The sequence below is a fragment of the Suncus etruscus genome, chromosome 4 (assembly GCF_024139225.1).
Source record: "Suncus etruscus isolate mSunEtr1 chromosome 4, mSunEtr1.pri.cur, whole genome shotgun sequence".
NCBI classification, from domain to species: domain Eukaryota; kingdom Metazoa; phylum Chordata; class Mammalia; order Eulipotyphla; family Soricidae; genus Suncus; species Suncus etruscus.
Window position 1 is genome coordinate 118,119,052 of NC_064851.1, and position 20,178 is coordinate 118,139,229.

Here is a 20,178-nt window from a genome sequence, read left to right on the forward strand (position 1 = left end):
TAGCAAAAGGTAGGGCATTTGCCTTGCATGCTGCCGATGTGGGATGGAACTGAGTTCGATCCCTGGCATCCCATATGGTCCCCACGACCCTTCCAGAGCCAGGAGTAACACCTGAGCACTACCAGGTGTGGCCCCACCCTCCCCCAAAGAATCAGGCTCTAGATGCTAATAACAAAGCCAAATCAGGCAGGACAAAATTGGTGATTTCCATAAATACCTTGATACTAATACACATAAAAAGATAAATACAGGAACATGCACATGCACACAAAAGAGTACCTATTGCAATCGTCAGATCTCTCCTGAGGGCAAATCCCACTAATCTTTGAGATTCTTTTGACATTATAACAGGAAAGCCATTATAGCTGGTTTCATTAATCATGTTTTCAATATCATCCACTGTCATATTATCCTGGGTCAGAACAGCTAAGGGAGGTTCATTCCTTCGAGGTCTCATGACATCAGCAGCCAGGGTAGTATGCGTAAATTCTTCTTTTGCGTCCAAGAACGGGTATCCATTTAACCGGATGTGTGCTTCATAAATGCCTTCCCTACCAAAGGCATCTCCAACCCATTTACTGGTCATTACTGCAGCCATAAGGGGAACAATATATTCTAAGCCTCCAGTAAGTTCAAAAACAATGACCACCAGAGAAACAGTCATTCTTGTCACACCACCTGGAAAATAAGATAAGGAATGACTAATCACTGATAATACATACATTAGTAAATAGTTGCACTAGACAGCTGAACTAAAACTATAAACAAAACAGAAAAAAGCATTATGGTCAAAAATCACTAATCTTTTCTTAGGAATTTATCACAAATTATCACTATTTTAATAAGAGATAAATACTAAAACACAAAAGAGAATGAGAGTGTGTAAAACCTAAAGTATTTTACTTTATATAAAAATTAATGGCTGGGGTCAGAGTGATAGCACAGTGGTAGGGCGTTTGCCTTGCACATGGCTGACCCAGGACAAACCTGGGTTTGATCCCTGGCATCCCATATGGTCCCCTGAACTGGGAGCAATTTCTGAGCACATAGCCAGAAGTAACCCCTGAGTGTCATCGGGTGTGGCCCGAAAATAAAACAAAAATTCATGGCTAACCAACTAAGACAAATCTTTCATATAATTATTTTGCTATCGCAAAATTCTAATTTCACCCTTAGTACAAATTTTTAAGGAATTTGGTAAAAGAATAACACATATTGTTTACTATGAGTTTATAAATTATGTGGATAAAATATTACTAAACTATTATTTCTTACCAGAACATTTTTTCAAATTGAGTTAGTTTGATGTCATGTGGTTTATGTTAGCCTGTAAATACTTTCCTCATCTGTTAGGCAAGGAGTCTATGCACTTCTTCAAATCATTACAAGCCAGAATCTCTATGCTTACTCTCCAACCTGCATCTCTCGGTCTTATTTTCATCTGTCCCAAGTCTCCAAGTATGCATACTCTAATCTTGCTGTTTTTGTCTTTTTTTTTTATGTTGAATAAACTATTGTCAGAGAAAACACCATTTACTTCAACCAAACTCCTCTTCCTCTGAAAGAGCACCTCATTTCAACTTCCGACTTCAAAACTAGGCATCACATCCTTCTTAACAACCTAGATATTCATGTTGGCTCTTCTTATTACATGTCCCAATATTTAGACTCCCTTAGTCCTATCTGATAATCCTATCAGTTAGTCCTATCTGATTTGTTCTGTAAGATTTGTTCTGAAAGGGACTTATAGGTCCCTTTCTTAGAATTCTGTTACCAACTTAATTCAGAAACTTTAGACTTTGTTCTTTTATTTGGGGGGGGGGTTGGGCCACACCCAGTGATGGTCAGGGATTTCTCCTGGCTATGTGCTCAGAAATCGTTCCTGGCTTGGGGACCATATGGGACACTGGGGACTGAACCCAGGTCCATCCTGGGTCAACCGTGTGCAAGGCAAACGCCCTACCGCTGTGCTATCACTACAGCCCCTGTTCTTTTATTTTAATGCTATTTTATCTGACCTCCTTGATGCCAGACCTTCAATCTACTTAATAAGCCATGCTCCTAGATTAATCTTTATTTATTTATTTATTTTTTTTGTGGTTTTTTTTTGGGTCACACCCGGCAGTGCTCAGGGGTTACTCCTGGCTCCATGCTCAGAAATCGCTCCTGGCAGGCACGGGGGACCATATGGGACGCTGGGATTTGAACTGATGACCTCTTGCATGAAAGGCAAACGCCTTACCTCCATGCTATCTCTCCAGCCCCTAGATTAATCTTTATTATGTTGCTACTTTCATCATGTTGTTCAAAAACTTACTAGGGCTCACTAGTTTATACTGTGTTAAGCTTCAACTCCTCCTCAACCTAAAAATAGAAGGGAGAAAGAACCTACTAAATATTACATACCTATTCATGATAGGTATGTCTGAGTCAGTGTACAGAGGCTGAGTTTCCTTTTGAAAAAAGTAAGTACTTATTTTACTAGGAATTATACTAACTGCTTTACATGCATTTTATCTCATGTGATTTTCAAAATAATTGTAGGAAGTAATTATTCTCCTATTTTAAAGATGAGAAAGTTAAAAAAAAAATCAAAGTAATAAAAACCCTCCCAAAGCTGTTAAGTTAAAAACGGCAAAGCCATGACTTTTTTTTTTTTTTTATTTAAACACCTTGGTCACAAACATGATTGTGGTTGGGAAAGCCATTACTCTTAAAAAGATCAGAACAAATTTAAACCGACTCCTCTTCAATTGAACTTTGCTTTCCCGTGTGTTCAAGATGATGCTTTATTTCACTCTAAATTTCTTCAAAGACTCGTGAGTACTAAATATATTCCTATCCCAATTAATAGACTCCTCTCCTACGAATTCAAGTAATTTTGAAAAATAAAACCCATGCTCTGAACTTCCTAAATGAATTCAGTACTGTTATCCTCTAGATTCCTAAAAAGTTCCAGGGGCTTCTTTAATATTCAATAGTGCACCTACTTTTTCATCACTCCCTGCACCTAGAAGTGCTAAACAAAGTTGAATATGGACATACTTGCTCAAGTCGAGACTGAGATGTGGATTTATCTCTTAGAGAAATGTGCCTATTAATATAGCTGTGAGTGGAGAAGAGCTGGTGGTCTTTTACAATAGAAAAAAATTTTACAATAAAAAAATCACTCCGGGTTAAAATAAAATTCCTATTGGCTTGCAGTGCTAGATACTGAACCCAGGCCCTCATCCTACCAGGTGTAAGCTCCATCACTGAAGCCTAACCTGAACTAATCTGAGATCCACACTGAAAAAGAGAACAAGAAAAATCTCTTTGGACAGGATTCAAAAATTAAACTTATGCTATACTGAGAAGTTTTCTGTCACAAAGTATTATGTGACACTAAAAAGGATAGTAACTCACTGAATTTTTAATGCTAACATCAACAAATATCCAGGGACAGATAAAGTAAAAATACTTTATGTTACCATAAAGCAGCAAGACTGCTTCATTTCTGCAGTCTCTCTGCTGCCGCTCCCCCTCCATTCAATACACATGAGCGAGATTTCAGGTAGGCCCTTTTCTTGCCAACTCACATGCACCCAAATGCTCAGTTACAAGCATCCAAACAGAAGAATCACGTTACCTAAGCACGCAGCGGCACCAACCATGGCATAAAGGCCGGGGGTAATGCAATCAGCCCCCACCTCACACCACTCCTTGAAGATAAACCAGTCGTGGTGGTAGTAGGCCAACTGCTCCACAGCGATGCCCACAATCCGGCCTGCAATGGCGCCAATGGCCATGCTGGGGATGAACAAGCCAGAAGGAACCTGCAACAACAGAATTTGCACTGAGGCCCACATCTACTGAGGTGTTATACAGTCTTGCAGGGTTCTTTCCAACACTTGTCAAGTGTTACTTCTATTGCAAAATCCTAAGCATATATAAAAGTATAGCAAAGAATTATTATAACTTGGCCATTCTGTGAATTCAACTTGCAAAAGAATATGGTAACAACAACCTGACCATTCTATAATTTGGTGGGGGAGTTTTGGGCCACACCCACTGGCACTCAGGGGTTACTCCTGGCTATGCGCTCAGAAATCGCTCCTGGCTGGGGAGACCATATAGGATGCCAGGGATGGAACTGCACGTGTAATAATCTAAAAAACAAGGATTAGTTGATATCTGCTTCTAAATATTTGTCACTGACAGTCATATAGAAGATAAATATTGTTACTAATAGATTACAAAGGGCTAGTATGCCAGGTTTATATACTCTATAACTGTAATCAATCCATAGCAAGTGAAATTCCAGGAATGATCCAGCTACCTGATATACTACTTGATGGGAAAAAGCTTACTAATCTCTGCATCAACAGCATCCTTTCAAGACTCTTTTAATGACATGGGAGCTCCCCAGAGAAACCCATATCCCAATCCACAGAACCTGAAAATCCATCACCTTACAAGGCAAGGTAGAATTCAAGATGCAGAGAGAATAAAGGTTGCTAATTAGCTGACTCTGAAACAAATGATCATACTGAATTATCTGGGTGGGTTCAAGGCAAACAAAGGCTATTTTAAATTTGGAAAGGAATTTCAAAGAGTTACTGAAGGGAGCCATCTTTGGCCTTTAAAACAAGAGGTGGCAGTCTCTCTAACAGTGGCTTCAACCCCAATTGAGTGATGCTGGTCTGCGGATGTGAAAGGAAGAAACCACTAGCTTGAGAAAAAAAAGAGTAAAAACTCAGAGCATCCCATAAAACCTTGTCAACACCTTGATTTTGGCCCAGTGGAACACACTTCAAAATTCTAACTCCAGAAACACTTTATGTCATGTGAGTATACGTATATTTAAATTATATAAAAATACTTTTAAAAAATAACATTTATAGGGGGTTTTAAGCCTTCACACTAAATTTGTGATTTATTACAGCAGCAACAGGAATCAATACAAGTAATTAAAAAACAATCGCAAATATTCTGGGGCCTTGGGTCAAAGCAAGTAAGGTGTTTGCCTTGCACACAACCAACCCAGGTTCTATCAGCAGCATCCCATTAAGTACCCTGAGCAGATCCAAGAGCAATAATTCCTGAGTGCAGAACCAAGAGTAACCTTAAGAAGCCCCAAAACAAAACAAAACAAAAAAAAACAATGCACAGCTCTGTTTTTCCTAAACTATTCCCTTAACATCTGGAACAAAATCACTAGTTATCTTGTATTGGCTAGGTTTTGAGTTCTGTGGTGATTTGTTACACAGCTACACATGGCATGCTCAACAACATGACCTATGGAATTCTTTCTGCCATTAAAGTTAAACTTAAAAGAGAACTTCCTTAGCCTATATTTCTGAAATCATTTTTAAATAAAAATCTCATTTCTCATTCCTCATACATGTTCCAAAATACCTACAATAAAATCACCTCATATTAGGACTTACCTTGATACCAAAAGTGAATACTGTCATTATGATTTTAAATATGAGCGCTAAGCATAACTGCCATATAGCGGAATAGACACCAACGCCTGCTGGACGATCAGGAATATCATCAACAATTTTACTGGCATTCATGTCATTTCTGTAGTCACAGAGAGAAGAGGATTCCAGGGGGCCACAATCTGTGAAAAGCTCTTTAATCAGTTCACTGGTGTTGAGCCGTGTGTATGGATTAGGAAAAGCTATCACAGCAGTAATAGCTGCAACAATAATGACTTCAAGAACTGGATACTTCCCAAACTTGGTGGATTTGCGCCGACGACACCAGGCAATATTTGCTCTAATAAAAAATGCTCCCCAGAGCCCTCCAAATACCCCGAGAAGAATAAAAGGAAACAGTTCAAAGAGGTACCATGGAGTATGATACTCCACATAAAAAAGGACCAGACGGCTGTTACCAAACGGATTGATGGATCTCAAAACAAAGGCAGCCACTAGAGCAGCAAAAAATGACCTCCATAAAGTTTTGAGAGGAAAATAATAGCTAACCTAAAAATAAAGAGAAAAAAATTAATATTTTCATTTTATCAACTGTTTTTGATAAATTGTTATTTGAGTGGTAAAAATCATTTAAAATTTGTTCGTTAGAATTTATATGCAATGGATTTACTGCAAAAGTATTAATGTTAACACATTAAAATTTCACAGTATCAGTTTATCATAAATACCTAATAGTCATTTGAAATATCTAATATAATTTTATTTTCAGAGAGTCTGACCTTCAGTCATATGTTCCAACACCAACTACTGTTAGTCCATTAAAAAGTGTGGGTTTTTTTTTTAAGTGTTTGGGCCATACCAGGTGTTGCTCAGGAGTTACTCCTGGTTCTGCACTCAGAAATCATTCCTGGTTGTGCTCAGAGGACCATATAGGATGCCAGGGATCAAACCCAGGTTGTCCACGAGGAAGGCAAACATCCTACTTGCTGTACTATGTTCCAACCTCTATAGAAAAACATTTAACTTGTCATTTCTATATTTTAAAAAAAAGGGCAGAATCTCAAGAGATTGAGATTGAGATCCCATCTCAAGTGAATGGGACTTGCTTTGCACATAACCAACCTGGGTTTGATCTCTGGCATTCTCTGTGGTCTCCTGAGCACTGCCAGGAGTGATCCATAAGTGCAAAACCAGTAGTAAGACCTGCCAGGTAGTTGACTCAACACCAAACCAAATACACACACACACACACACACACACACACACACACACACACACACATACACACGAAAATAAATACATTTTAAGACATTAAATATGAGATGGGAAGATTCTGTTACCATTTTAAACAAATTTTTCCACTGGTGACTAAGTTATTTCCTTAATCATCAATATCTCCAAAAGCATAGTCACACAAGAAAAACTTAAAAAGCACAGTTATAAAAAAAACTTAATAAGGCAAAATGGCAAACAGGAACTGAAAGTATTTTAAATGAAAACACACACTAGAGACCAAAGCAACAGCACAGCAGGGAGGGTGTTTGCCTTGCAAGTGGCTTACTGGGATTATATTCCTGGTATCCATATGGTCCCCAAAGCCTGCCAGGAGTAATTTCTCAGCACAGAGCCTGGAGTAGCCCCTAAGCTCCACTGGGTGTGGCCCAAAAAAAACAAACAAACAAACAAACAACAACAACAAACCCAGATTACACAACTACAGGCTATAATTTAGTCAATAGGAATATATTCAAATATTTTTCTCTTAAGTGAAAATATTACCTGCTTTCTTTTTAGTATGCCAAGTTAAATTTTAAATAATCACTAAAATGTCTACATCAGTAATAGATTCTCAAAAGATTTTTCTCAAGGTGTATATGTGTATATGTATATAAGGAACATATGCAGCATAGTATTTTTATTTAAGAACTAAAAATATTATGAAAATGGATAGTAAGATTTTAAAACAGTCTACTCCATTAGCTATAAAACATAAAAGAAAGCCAAAATGTATTAACACAATAATTTTTTTTAACCCACCTCCTCCAGACTAAAAAGAACTCCTCCAATTGGTGCACCAAAAGCTACAGAAACGCCTGCAGCTGAGGCAGCTGATAGCACCTACAGGGAGAATGTGAATTATTTTATATTTCATTGTAGATTCAAGTAGAGCAAATACAATTCCAACTTACTCAATTTTCCAAACCTTCTAGTAAAGTCAAGTTTCTTCCCCCCTTTCCCCATGCTTCCCCAACAACATCAAACAATTATTTCTTCACAAGCATGTATTTTCTTTTCTGACTTAACAGAAAGGCCAGTTATATATTCAATACTCAATCAAAACCATTTGTGGGTGCTGAAGAGCTAGTACAATGGTCTATGTGCATGCTTTACAAGCGGGAGGCCCAGGGCTGAAGACTAGTACAGTGGGTAGAGTATTTGTCATGCGCACAGATAACCTGAATTCAAGCACCAGCATTCTACAGTACCACAGTGCCTTCCAGGAGTAATTCCTAAGAACAGAGCCAGGAGTAAAGCACTGCTGGATGTGGCCCAAAAACAAAAGTAAAAATATGTTTGTTTCAGGTATATTTATATAAGTAGCACACAAAGAGGATGAGAAAATAACTGCCACATAACTCAAGATTTATGTTTATGAAGACCAATAATAAAATGAAATAGAATTACTTCTTCTGGAAACTAATTTGATAGCATACTTTCCTTTTTGTAATTATATTATAAATATAAAAATAAAGGGTCTATCCCAGGGTGAGAGACAACCCTGATTTCTTAATACTTACAAATGTAGAAGTACCCAGAGATTTTGAAAAACAAAGATCTCTATCTAGGCCTGCAGATCTGTACTAGATCTCTGTCTAGGCCTGCAGATTAAATCACCGTAATTAAATTCTAGGAAATGGTCCCCCCAAAGCTGAGAGTTAATATACAATTTAGGAGGCCATTTTCTTATATAAGAAATATTCATGGCTATTTAAAAATAATTGTAACTTTTTTTGAGGGGGGTCATGCCCAAAAATGTTCAAGTGTTACTCTGGGCTCTGCATTCAGGAATCACTCCTGACAGTACTTGAGGGAACACATGGGATGCTCCCCAGGTTGGGAACATTTTATTGGGGTCAATTGTGTGAAAGCAAATACCTTGCCCACTATACTATTGCTCCGGTTCTATAATACATAAAATTTAAAGATCTCATAGAAGATAACCCTGATATTAAAAAGTAGTGAAGAGGGGAAAAAAGTGGCAAAGGGAATGCCTAAGTAGCAGGATAAAGAGAAATTCCTATATCTCCTTTAATGTGATTTTCTAATTTTAGCCCCATGAGGCACTAAAGACTCTTTAAGCTTCCCCAGTGCCAGACAGGTCTGGAGGACACACCACTCCCCACTGGTGTTAAGACACTTTCCTCCAGTATAGCAAGGCTCTTAAGATCTTTCAACCCTGGAGAAATACTGATGAGGAAAAAAGAGAGATAACTTGGGAAACACTTCAGAGGAGGAAGGCTGTAAGGCAAAGTAAAAGCAAATGAAAAGGACTTTATGAAATTCAACTGAAACCAAATGACCCCGGGGTCTTCTGTCTAAAAGTCTCTCACTACAGAAGTTATTGAAAGTCGCCTAGAAAAAACTACTGAATGAAGTCACTAGAGATGTAGTCTAGAAAAAGAACATTAGATTGTTTTCAAGAAGTAAAAGAAAGGGGGCCAGAACGGTGGCACAAGTAAGGTGTCTGCCTTGCACATGCTAGCCTAGGACAGACCATGGTTCGATCCTCCAAGCCAGGAGCGATTTCTGAGCACAGAGCCAGGAGTAACCCCTGAGCGTCACCAGGTGTGCCCATCCCCCCCAAAAAAGGAAGTAAAAGGAAAAAAACATACCACGTAGTATCAACTTAGTTAAGTGTAAGGAATAAATAAAATGGGATCTTCACAATAAGACATTGTAATAAGTCTACACAACATATTAATTAAGATGAGCAACAAAAGCACTTACCTCCCTTTTCTTAGCTTCATTTGTGCTATACTTTGGAAAGAGGTAGGAAAAGATATTTCCACAGCAACAGGCAACATGTACCAGAGGACCTTCTTTTCCTAAACTCAAGCCTGATGCCACAGCCAGTACTAATGTGATGGTTTTAATCATTAGAGTCCATTTCCCCAAGTAACCTCTGATGATGAAGCCACTTAATATAGTTTTAATCTACAAAAGAAAGATTAAGGCAGCATAATTTCCTTTATGAAATAAAGCATTGTCTTAATTTAAGTTGGCAGTTTATAGAATATTGAATTTTCAAAGCACTCCCTATTATGCATCAAATAAAAAAACCTATGGTGATTCTAATTCTCTTCCCAAGTAAGGAGAAAATATATTACTATCTCATGAACAACAAAAAATATTAGGCCCTGTTAAAAGAAATGTTAACATTAATGATATTCCAGAAACAGGAAAAGGGAAATTAAGTATTTCCGATATAGAATATGATATAGGTGCCTTTATACAGTGTCAAAAAATAAAGATATTCCTTTTCAGACTACTGTTTTATTTTCCTATATACAAAGGATGAGGGGGCCGGAGAGATAGCATGGAGATAGGGCATTTGCCTTGCATGCAGAAGGATGGCAGTTTGAATCCTGGCATCCCATATGGTCCCCTGAGCCTGCCAGGAGCGATTTCTGAGCGTAGAGCCAGGAGTAACCCCTGAGCACTGCCGGGTGTGACCCAAAATTAAAAATCAAAAACAAAATAAAGGATGAGTATCAAATGATAATGCTGCACAATATTACATATAAATTACATATAAAATATTTTATGTAAAAACCTTAATACAGATTTAAAAATCATTATAATTTAATTTGAAAAGAAAATGTACTAGAAAAAAGCTGAAAACTTATTTAAAACAGAAAAAGATAAAGAGGAAAGAAATTAACCATGTCAGTCCTAAATATATTCTCCAGGGTCCTGTTATTGACTGAGTCTTTATTTAACCATGTGTAGGCCTAAAATGTTAATATCAGTATTTTGCTAAATCATGAAACATCAATAAAATATTTTTTTCTCATATTACCTCTTTCCTTACAAAAGTTACTGTTTTAACCTGATGTATCCTGATGATAATAGTCTCCCAAAGTTTAATTGTACTGAATTTGGAATGGCTTACCTCTGGAATTCCTGAGCCACAGGCATATGGAGCAAACACCTTTACTAGAGAAACGGCAAGAAAGGCAAAACTCAAGGCCCAGAAGATATACATTATGTAGTTCATGATGTAAGAGCCAGGGCCCTAAAAAGCAAACAGTTCGGTAAAATAAATTTAGTTTATAAGAGCACCTCTAATTCAAATACTTGCCATAAAAGAAACAAGATTAAGACTTGTAAACTTCCTGGATGCTTCCATAATAATAAAAGCTTTAGGTAAACAAATATTTAATGGAATCCCCAGACATTCATAGTTTGTGAAGTCAAACTATTTGTCTGATAGCATTTGAGTTCAAATTTCATGCTGCTATAATTCTCCAAATAAATAAGTGAGAAATAGCATGCTGTCCACCTTACAGAAGATACATTTCCTTCTGTTCTGAAACTCATCTATGTGTAAGTTTTATCACATATCACTATGTTACTATTTAGTATTCTAACTACTAAAATTATCACTTAAAGATTTTTTTTAATTGTAAAATAATCACTTAAAAGATTAAAATGTAGGGGCCGAAACGGTGGAGCGGTAAGTCTGCCTTGCTGGAGCTAGCCTAGGATGGAACGCTGTTCCATCCTCTGGCGTCCCATATGGTCCCCCAAGTCAGGAGTGATTTCTGAGCGCATAGCCAGGAGTAACCCGAGCGTCACCAGGTGCAGCTCAAACAAAACAAAACAAAAGATTAAAATATCAAAAATAAAAATCGGGGCCCAGAGAGATAGCACAGCGGCGTTTGCCTTGCAAGCAGCCGATCCAGGACCAAAGGTGGTTGGTTCGAATCCTGGTGTCCCATATGGTCCCCCGTGCCTGCCAGGAGCTATTTCTGAGCAGACAGCCAGGAGTAACCCCTGAGCACCGCTGGGTGTGACCCAAAAACCAAAATAAATAAATAAATAAATAAATAAATAAATAAATAAATAAATAAATAAATAAATAAATAAATAAATAAATAAATAAAATAAAAATCGATGGCTTTCTTCTAGGTAGGGGTCAGGCAGCTAGCTTAGAGAACTAGAACACATGCATTGTATGTCAGAGTCCCAGGTTCAATCTCTAGCCCTGTATATATGAGTACAGAGAGGAGTAACCTCAGAGCAACACAATGGAGTGCTACCTGAGCAGCACCAGAAACCAAAGAAAAGGAGGTTGGGATGAGGACTATTTCCAGTTAGATGATTATTCTACTAAATCTGTTATTAACACATACTTCTATAATTCATTTTCTCAAACCACTGTGGTATAGTCAAGAGGTTTTATTAATGGACATTATACTGACTTTCTATAATTACACAAATGTTACTGAACTTAAAGTTTTACAATATATATTTTAGGGCCAAGGAGATGAAAGAATGCCTTGAGCACATGCCTAGTTTCATTTCTACTTGTGTTTTTGCCTTCTGCCCTCCACAGTAGGGCTGGGGGTCTCTGTGGTTACATCTGGCAGTGCTTGGGAAGTCATGCAGGACCCGGGGTTGAAGCTAGTGCTTATGCAGAACAGGCATGTTTTCATCTCTTTTAGCTACTTCCCCAATCCTGCATGGATTCATATCTGAGTGCAAAGTCCTGAGTTCCATCCTGAAAACCAACCTCCCCCACTCCAAAACCAACAGTACCAGGAGTGGCCCTAGGCCTACAGACCACCATGTATGGTCCCTATAATATAAAGTAAAATTTAAAACCTAATCAATAAAATGTTATTTTAAGTAAGTCAAGATAATTGTATATGACTATATGGTAAACACAAGAGCTTATCTGAGGGGCCAGAGAAATAACAAGGAGGTAAGGCATTTGCCTTTCATGCATAAGGACGGTGGTTTGAATCCCTGCATCCCATATGGTCCCCTGTGCCTGCCAGGGGCAATTTCTGAGCCTAGAGCCAGGAGTAACCCCTGAGCGCTGCTGGGTGTGACCCAAAATCCAAAAAAAAAAAAAAAAAAAAAAGGAGCTTATCTGAGGCAATGCATTTCCACATTATCAATCTTTTCTATTTACATCTTTTTTTCCTTTACTATGGGATACTTGCAATCATCTAATTTGTGACTGATTCTATAATTAAATGAATTAGAGTATTTTTACTACATCAATTAGTAATTCATATTGAGACAAAGCAAAACTCACCTCTGCTTGACCTATAATCAATTCTGCCCATGTTTTCCACTGTGGACACTTATCCCTCTCTTCAAACGTTGTTTCATTTGATCCCCAACAACACTGTTCATGGTTGTACCACAACGCACTAAGGCAGATGCCCTCCTTTAGGTCAGTCATCCAATCGGCAGCAATGTCTATTAATCCAGCCAATGCCCCTGGAAAAACACAGTGAACATAATTTTCTTTGAAGTTCATATTTATGGAGTCAAGGACTATCAAGTAATAAGGAACCAAGAAAGCAGGGTTAAAAAAGGTAAATAAATGACACACAGGGAATGTTAAGGGAATTTAATTTTCAAATCTCAACTATCAATAAGTTTGATGTTTCTTTTAAAAAATGTAATAGTCTATATTTATAATAAATATACATCCTTTAATCTGACTCCTTTGTGGGATATAAGAATATTAAAGGTAGTGTGGTAGTGATATTCAGAGACAATAGAGATGAGGATCAGGAGGACTAGTCCATGGTAGGAAGCATGGCACAAAGAATGGTAAATTTAGTCAGGGTAGTGAACAGTCCGTGGTGGCAGTGATAGTTGGAACTGATCACTCTTTTGCATCAAAACTATATCATTCAAATTGTTAATTGTAATAAGTAATTAAAGATATATCTATAACAACTACTTGGAAGTAGATTCACAAATCTGGTTATTGAAGACCAAGTTTTTGACTAGAATATTTCATCTGAATATTAGACATTCACAAATGATTTCATTCTCATTAAAACACAATGTTCATGGGGCCGGGAGGTAGCGCTAGAGGTAAGGTGTTTGCCTTGCCAGCACTAGCCTAGGACGGACTGCGGTTTGATCCCCCCCACCCCCGGTGTCCCATATGGTCCCCCAAGCCAGGAGCGACTTCTGAGCGCAAGCCAGGAGTAACCCCTGAGCGTCACCAGGTGTGGCCCAAAAACAAACAAACAAAAAAAAAAAAAACAAAAAAAACCACAATGTTCAGGCAATATAAAGACCCATCATGTCCACCAAGCTCCAAAAAGAAACTGATATCCACTAACCTCCCAGGTAGTCTGGTCTGGGCTGAAAACTCTGGAGCCTTCTCAGAATGGGAGGGAGCAGATTCCCCTTTCTGCCCAAAACCACAGTGGCCCACTGCCATACCAAACACCCTCTGACAAACACAACACAGGTCAAAAACTTAACCTTATCAAACTGCCAACCCACCAAATTTGTTCCATATTTATAGATCTTATGCCACACAGATGCAAGTGGTCACACAATGCCTCCAAATTTCATAGTAGTGTCAGCCAGTAAGATCACATCAAACCTGATGAAAACGTCGCATTAGAAGAACACTAAGCTCACTGAGCCTAAACCGTAATACAGAAGGCTCAGCTAGCACCAAGAACATCCTAGTAAGTTAGATACTGACTGTAGTAACATCATTGAGAATTGTAGCAATTATTACAAACTGACCCTTATTGCTCTAAGTTTTGATTATTGCATTTACCTTTGTGTTATAACAAACAATAGGAAGTAAATTTGTGCTTGCAAGGCGGTAGGCATGAAACTGGGGACACTGGTGCAGGGATATACTGGTTGTGGGATTGGGGATTGAACACTTAATACCTGAAACAACTGTATTATGAACAACTTAGAAAATTACAATGTGGGCTGGGGCCGGGTAGGTGGCGCTGAAGGTAAGGTGTCTGCCTTGCAAGCGCTAGCCAAGGAAGGACCGCGGTTCGATCCCCCGGCGTCCCATATGGTCCCCCCAAGCCAGGGGCGATTTCTGAGCACATAGCCAGGAGTAACCCCTGAGCGTCAAACGGGTGTAGCCCAAAAACCCCAAAAAAAAAAAGAAAATAACAATGTGGGGCCGGAGAGATAGCACAGCGGTAAGGCGTTTGCCTTAAGACGCAGAAGGACGGTGGTTCGAATCCCGGCATCCCATATGGTTCCCTGAGCTTGCCAGGAACGATTTCTGAGCAGAAAGCCAGGAGTAACCCCTGAGCGCTGCTGAGTGTGACCCCCCCAAAAAAATTAAAAAAAATTACAATGTTATAAACAATTTTAATAAAAGAAAATGGTGTGGGGCCCGGAGAGATAGCACAGCGGTGTTTGCCTTGCAAGCAGCCGATCCAGGACCAAAGGTGGTTGGTTCGAATCCCGGTGTCCCACATGGTCCCCCGTGCCTGCCAGGAGCTATTTCTGAGCAGACAGCCAGGAGTAACCCCTGAGCATCGCCGGGTGTGGCCCAAAAACCAAAAAAAAAAAAAAAAAAAAAAAAAAGTGTGTAGTAGTAAAAAGGCAAACTTAATGTCCACTAGAAAATAGTGGATTACAAGCATTGATGAGTTATGACAGATTTTCAGTTTTGCTTTAGCAGAAAATCAAATATAACAAGGATAATTTTATTGAAAATAAACCCTTCAATTTTATGTTTAGTACCTACGTCCTTCTCATCCTAAAGGTCAATATGTAACAAACAAAACTGTCACACAATGCTTGTCCATGCCAGTTAGAGCTATCTGTACTTCCTCTATTCAACACACAAACATATGTTCCTCATATTCTTCTAGACAAAACCTTTAATAATGGATGCCAAAATCCAGTAAAGATTGTTCTTAGTATTTATTTCAGACTCTTCACTGTTATTTCCTTAAAATCTCACATCACAGTGACTTTTGGTCATGCTATAGCATGGCAGTGTAAAATTCAATCTAATGTACAAAACTGCTTTGATTTAAATCTTTGCGTGGCCACTTCCATGACCTTAGTCAAGATTTAAGTGTATAAAATACTTTAGTATCCTCATGCCATTAAAATGGTAATAATAAAAGCATTCTTTCATATTACTGCTATGAGACTTTAATTAAACTATTCGGATAGTGTGTGATAAATACTCAACATACAATGCTGGCTATTTCTTCTTATATTAATATTAAAAGATAATTTATCAAACATCTGGTCAAAACTGTATGTTGCAGACACAGCAACTGAGTGCAACTTAGTCCTATACTAAGATCCTCACCACCTGGGGAGTTCCTTCTTCTTTCTTCTCTACTTTCCAGTAAACTGTTCTACCTTCTTTAAAAAAAAAAAAAAAGGGAGGGGGGGGAAACTAGTCCAGAAAGACCCAACTGAATAGACACTTAAAATTGTCAGCAATGGCTCCTATATCCTATTTCAATATTTAAGAATTTGTTGAAGAAAAATTCAATGGTATGTTGCCATATCAATTAGGCAAGAAAAAATAGTAAGGGCATCCAAATAGAAAAGGGAGAAGTTAAGCTCTCACTGTTTGAAGATGACATTTTACTATATTTAGAAAACCCTAAAGATTCTACTCTAGAAACAACAGATTCTTATAGCAAAGTGGCAGGCTACAAAATTAACACGCAAAAATCAATGGTCATTTTATACACAAATAATAATAGTGAAGAAATGGACATTTAAAAAAATCCCATTCATGATAGTGCCACAGAAACTCAAATACCTTGGAGTCAACTTGACTAAAGAGGTGAAGGACCTATTCAAAGAAAACTACAAAACACTGCTTCAAGAAATAAAAAATAACACCGGAAATGGAGACATGCCCTGTTCATGGATTGGGAGGATTAATGATTACCATCATTAAAATGGCAATGCTCCTCCCAAAGCATTGTACAGATTCAATGCAATCCCTCTAAGGATACCCATGACATTCTTCAAAGAAGTAGATCAAATACTCCTGAAATTCATTTGGAAAAATAAATACCCAGGAATATCTAAAGCAACCCTTAGGAAAAAGAAGATGGGAGGCATCACTTTCCCCAACTTTCCCCAACTTTAAACTGTATTACAAAGCAATAGTCATTAAAACAGCATTGTACTGGAATATAGACCCTCAGATCAATGGAATAGGCTGTAGTATTCAGAGAATGTTCCCTAAACATACAATTAATCTTTGCGAAAGAGGCAAGAAACAAAAAGAAGCAAGGAAAGTTTCTTCAACAAGTGGTGTTGGGACAACTGGTTGGCTGCATACAAAAAAGCTAATTCAGACCTCCATATAATCCAAATGGATCAAAGACCTTGATATGAGACCCAGAGACAAAGTATAGAGAAGAAAACATAGGTAAAATACTGCATTACATTGAGACTAAAGACATTTTCAAGTGGAAGTGGAGATAAACAGATGGGGCTGTATTAAGCTGAGAAGCTTCTACACCTCAAAGGAAATACTGACTAGGGCCACCCACAGAATGGGAGAAACTATTCACCCAATACCCATCAGATAAGGGGCAAGTGATAGGCATGATACCCCCTCAGTAACAGTATTGCAAATCACAATATAAAGAAAAGGGGAGAAATAAAATAAAAGTGTCTGCCCTAGAGGCAAGTGCAGGAGAGAGTGGGAGGGAAACTGGGGACATTGGTGGCAGGAAATGTATAATGGTGAAGGGTATAGGACTGAGACACAATCATGAACAACTTTGCAATTTTGAAAAACAAACTGTATTATGAACAACCTTTAACCAATTTGTTGAAATAAAGTAATTAAATTTTTTAAAAATAAAAGAAAGAAAATCAGGGGCTGGAGAGATAGCACAGCAGTAGGGCATTTGCCTTGCATTGCAGCACACCCAGGATGGACCCAGTCCAATTTTGGCATGCCATATGGTTCTCCAGTCTGCCAGGAGCAATTTCTTCTTCTTTTTTTTTTTTTCAGGCCACACCCATTAGATGCTCAGGGGTTACTCCTGGCTAAGGGCTCAGAAATTGCCCCTGGCTGGGGGAACCATATGGGACACCGGGGGATCAAACAGTGGTCCTTCCTTGGCTAGCTTGGAAGGCAGACACCTTACCTCTAGCGCCACCTCACTGGCCCCTGGGAGCGACTTCTAAGTGCAGAGCCAGGAGTAACCCCTGAGCACCACTGAGTGTGGCCCAAAATCCAACCAATCAATCAAAAAAAATTATTTTTAAAAAAATCAATGGTACAGAAACAAAATTAAAGGAAGCAAAGAAGAACCATTTATTGTTCATTTAATAAAAAGAGGACTGCAATAAAACTTTTCTTTACCTGATGCCAATCCTGTTAGTGTTACTACCAGCCATCCTGACCATGCATCATATAAACTTTTTGTCATTTCCCATGCTGATTCTTTCTTTTTGCTGTTGATCTGAAATTAGAAATATTTATACTTCATTTTTCAAACTGTATTCAGAAGTCACAATTCAAAAGTGAACAATTTTTATCATTTACTTTCCAACCTAAATTGGGACAAGTGAGTTTGAGGTCAGATGCTGTACCAGTAAACCAGTTACATACATTTACATAGATCTGTTATTTTTAACAAAAATTTCAGAATTTGAGAATGAGGAACTGACAAACATATAAAGGCTATCTTACGCTATTTTTAGTAGCATCAAATTGACCCAATGATTATAGTATGTTCTATATGTGTAAAGCAGAAAAGTCACATGAAAACTCAGGGTCACCAAAACATATTAGACTGTAAATAGGCAGGTCTGGAGAGCTCCAATCTGAAGAGCAGGCTTTCAACCACTGAATAAGGCAGAATGACAGATAAAAGTAGTAGGAAGCAATTGCTCAATTTTCAAACATCATTCTACTAAGACCTAAACTGGCAAGTCTTGCCTCTTAGTAAAATGAATTTCTAAATCTACTTCTAATTAGTCCAAATCTCCTCTCTGTTCTACTAAGACTGCTACTTTTAGAAGCTATGTTGTCAACCAAAAGCTTCACTGCTCACATGCTTCAACTTCAGGAGAAATTCAGTGATTCAATCTATTTTAAATATCTGAACTATTTTGAGCCAAAACACTTCATTAGAAAGACTCAGTAAATTGTAAGTTGAATGAGGCAACTTTACTCCTATATTAGAAGCTAATCACAGATATTAACCATTCTTTAAAGTTAGCTCATTTCTTTTAAAAACAATAATAAATTTCAAGTTGCTTTTACTCATTAAGAACAACTTGGATCTAAAAGAAGGTATGGGGAGAACTGAAATCGGTAAATAAATACGTAAGTATAAAAAAAGAATGACTGAAATATTTTATATATAATCTATATAGCACCATGTAAAAAATCTAAAAATTAGTAGTCAGAGACAGTACAATGTGTAAGGTGCACTTGCTACACTTGGTATGCTATACGGTCCCAAAGCCCATCAGAAGTGATCCCTATGCTCAGAGCCAAAAGTAAGCCCTAAGCAATGCTGGGTATGGCCCCCCCCCCAAAAAAAAAAAAAGAAAATAGGGGCTGGAGAGATAGCATGGAGATAACGTGTTTGCCTTGCATGCAGGAGGACGCGGTTCGAATCCTGGCATCCCATATGGTCCCCTGAGCCTGCCAGGAGCAATTTCTGAGCCAGGAGAAACCTCTGAGTGCTGCCAGGTGTGACCCAACCCCCCCCCAAAAAAAACAAAACAAAACAAAAAACCAACTGGAATATCTATGTAATGAAAATTCTATAGTCATTATAATATGATTGTACTGGAGGTAGATGCCACAAAAAATTAAAATAAACTAGATACAAAATATAAAGAAAAAAGGTGAAAGTAATTTTGTAATACATGCTATCATTTGCTTAAGAAGTATGAATATTTGTAAATCCACCATGTCTTTACAAAAGGAAGAATAAACATAAAATCTAAGAAATGTGAAGCATTACAACTTACAAGAGTAAAAATACAATAGGCTGGAAAAGATAGGGACTGAAAAATAAAACAATTTATATATATAGCCCCAGTGAGATAAATATTAATGATTATAAAATGTACTATAAAAAATACAAACAATGGACTTAGGGCAGAGTTCAGCAGTAGAGTGCATGCCTTGTATATATATGGACCTTTATGTTTAAGGATCCAACCTCTAATACTGCCAACAAAGGAAAAAGAAAAAGAAAACACTAACACTTTCAGAGAGCATATTGCTGGATATAGTCTCAGAAGTATTCTGAAACTGTTATGTGCCTACTGTGAAACAAACTAAACAATTATATTTGTGATACTGAAATAATGGGCATGGTTCAAATGAGATACAGGCTTAAAAACTAGAGGTGAAGTAAAAGAACTACCATATTACATTGAAATTAAAAGGTTCTTATGAACACCAGTAGCTAGAAACAAGGATAAGCAAGTATTGTAAACAAGTATCACATGTCTATGCCCCAGACTGCCTATTTTCCTAACTTCCTTTGAGTTGCTACTTTTTTTTTTGTTTTTTGTTTTTGGGCCACACCTGTTTGATACTCAGGGGTTACTCCTGGCTAAGCAGTCAGAAATTGCCCCTGGCCTGGGGAGACCATATGGGAAGCCAGGGGATCGAACCGAGGTCCTTCCTTGGCTAGTGCTTGCAAGGTAGACACCTTATCTCTAGCGCCACTCTCCGGCCCCTGAAGTGCTACTTTTTATT

At 38.0% G+C, this 20,178-nt stretch overlaps 1 protein-coding gene across 4 annotated transcripts in view; it reads right to left on the reverse strand.

Annotated features, from left to right (window-relative positions):
* The window catches only part of CLCN3 (chloride voltage-gated channel 3), an 86,033-nt gene that overhangs the window by 16,411 nt on the left and 49,444 nt on the right, over positions 1-20,178 (reverse strand). For all 4 annotated transcript variants that reach the window (XM_049771295.1, XM_049771293.1, XM_049771296.1 and 1 more), the window contains 8 exons: positions 17,815-17,914; positions 12,754-12,941; positions 10,600-10,722; positions 9,435-9,641; positions 7,464-7,544; positions 5,430-5,975; positions 3,629-3,815; positions 280-678 (listed from right to left, as the gene is read on the reverse strand). In XM_049771295.1, coding sequence (XP_049627252.1) covers positions 280-678; positions 3,629-3,815; positions 5,430-5,975; positions 7,464-7,544; positions 9,435-9,641; positions 10,600-10,722; positions 12,754-12,941; positions 17,815-17,914 — 1,831 coding nt within the window. The remainder of the gene's footprint in view (positions 1-279; positions 679-3,628; positions 3,816-5,429; positions 5,976-7,463; positions 7,545-9,434; positions 9,642-10,599; positions 10,723-12,753; positions 12,942-17,814; positions 17,915-20,178) is intronic.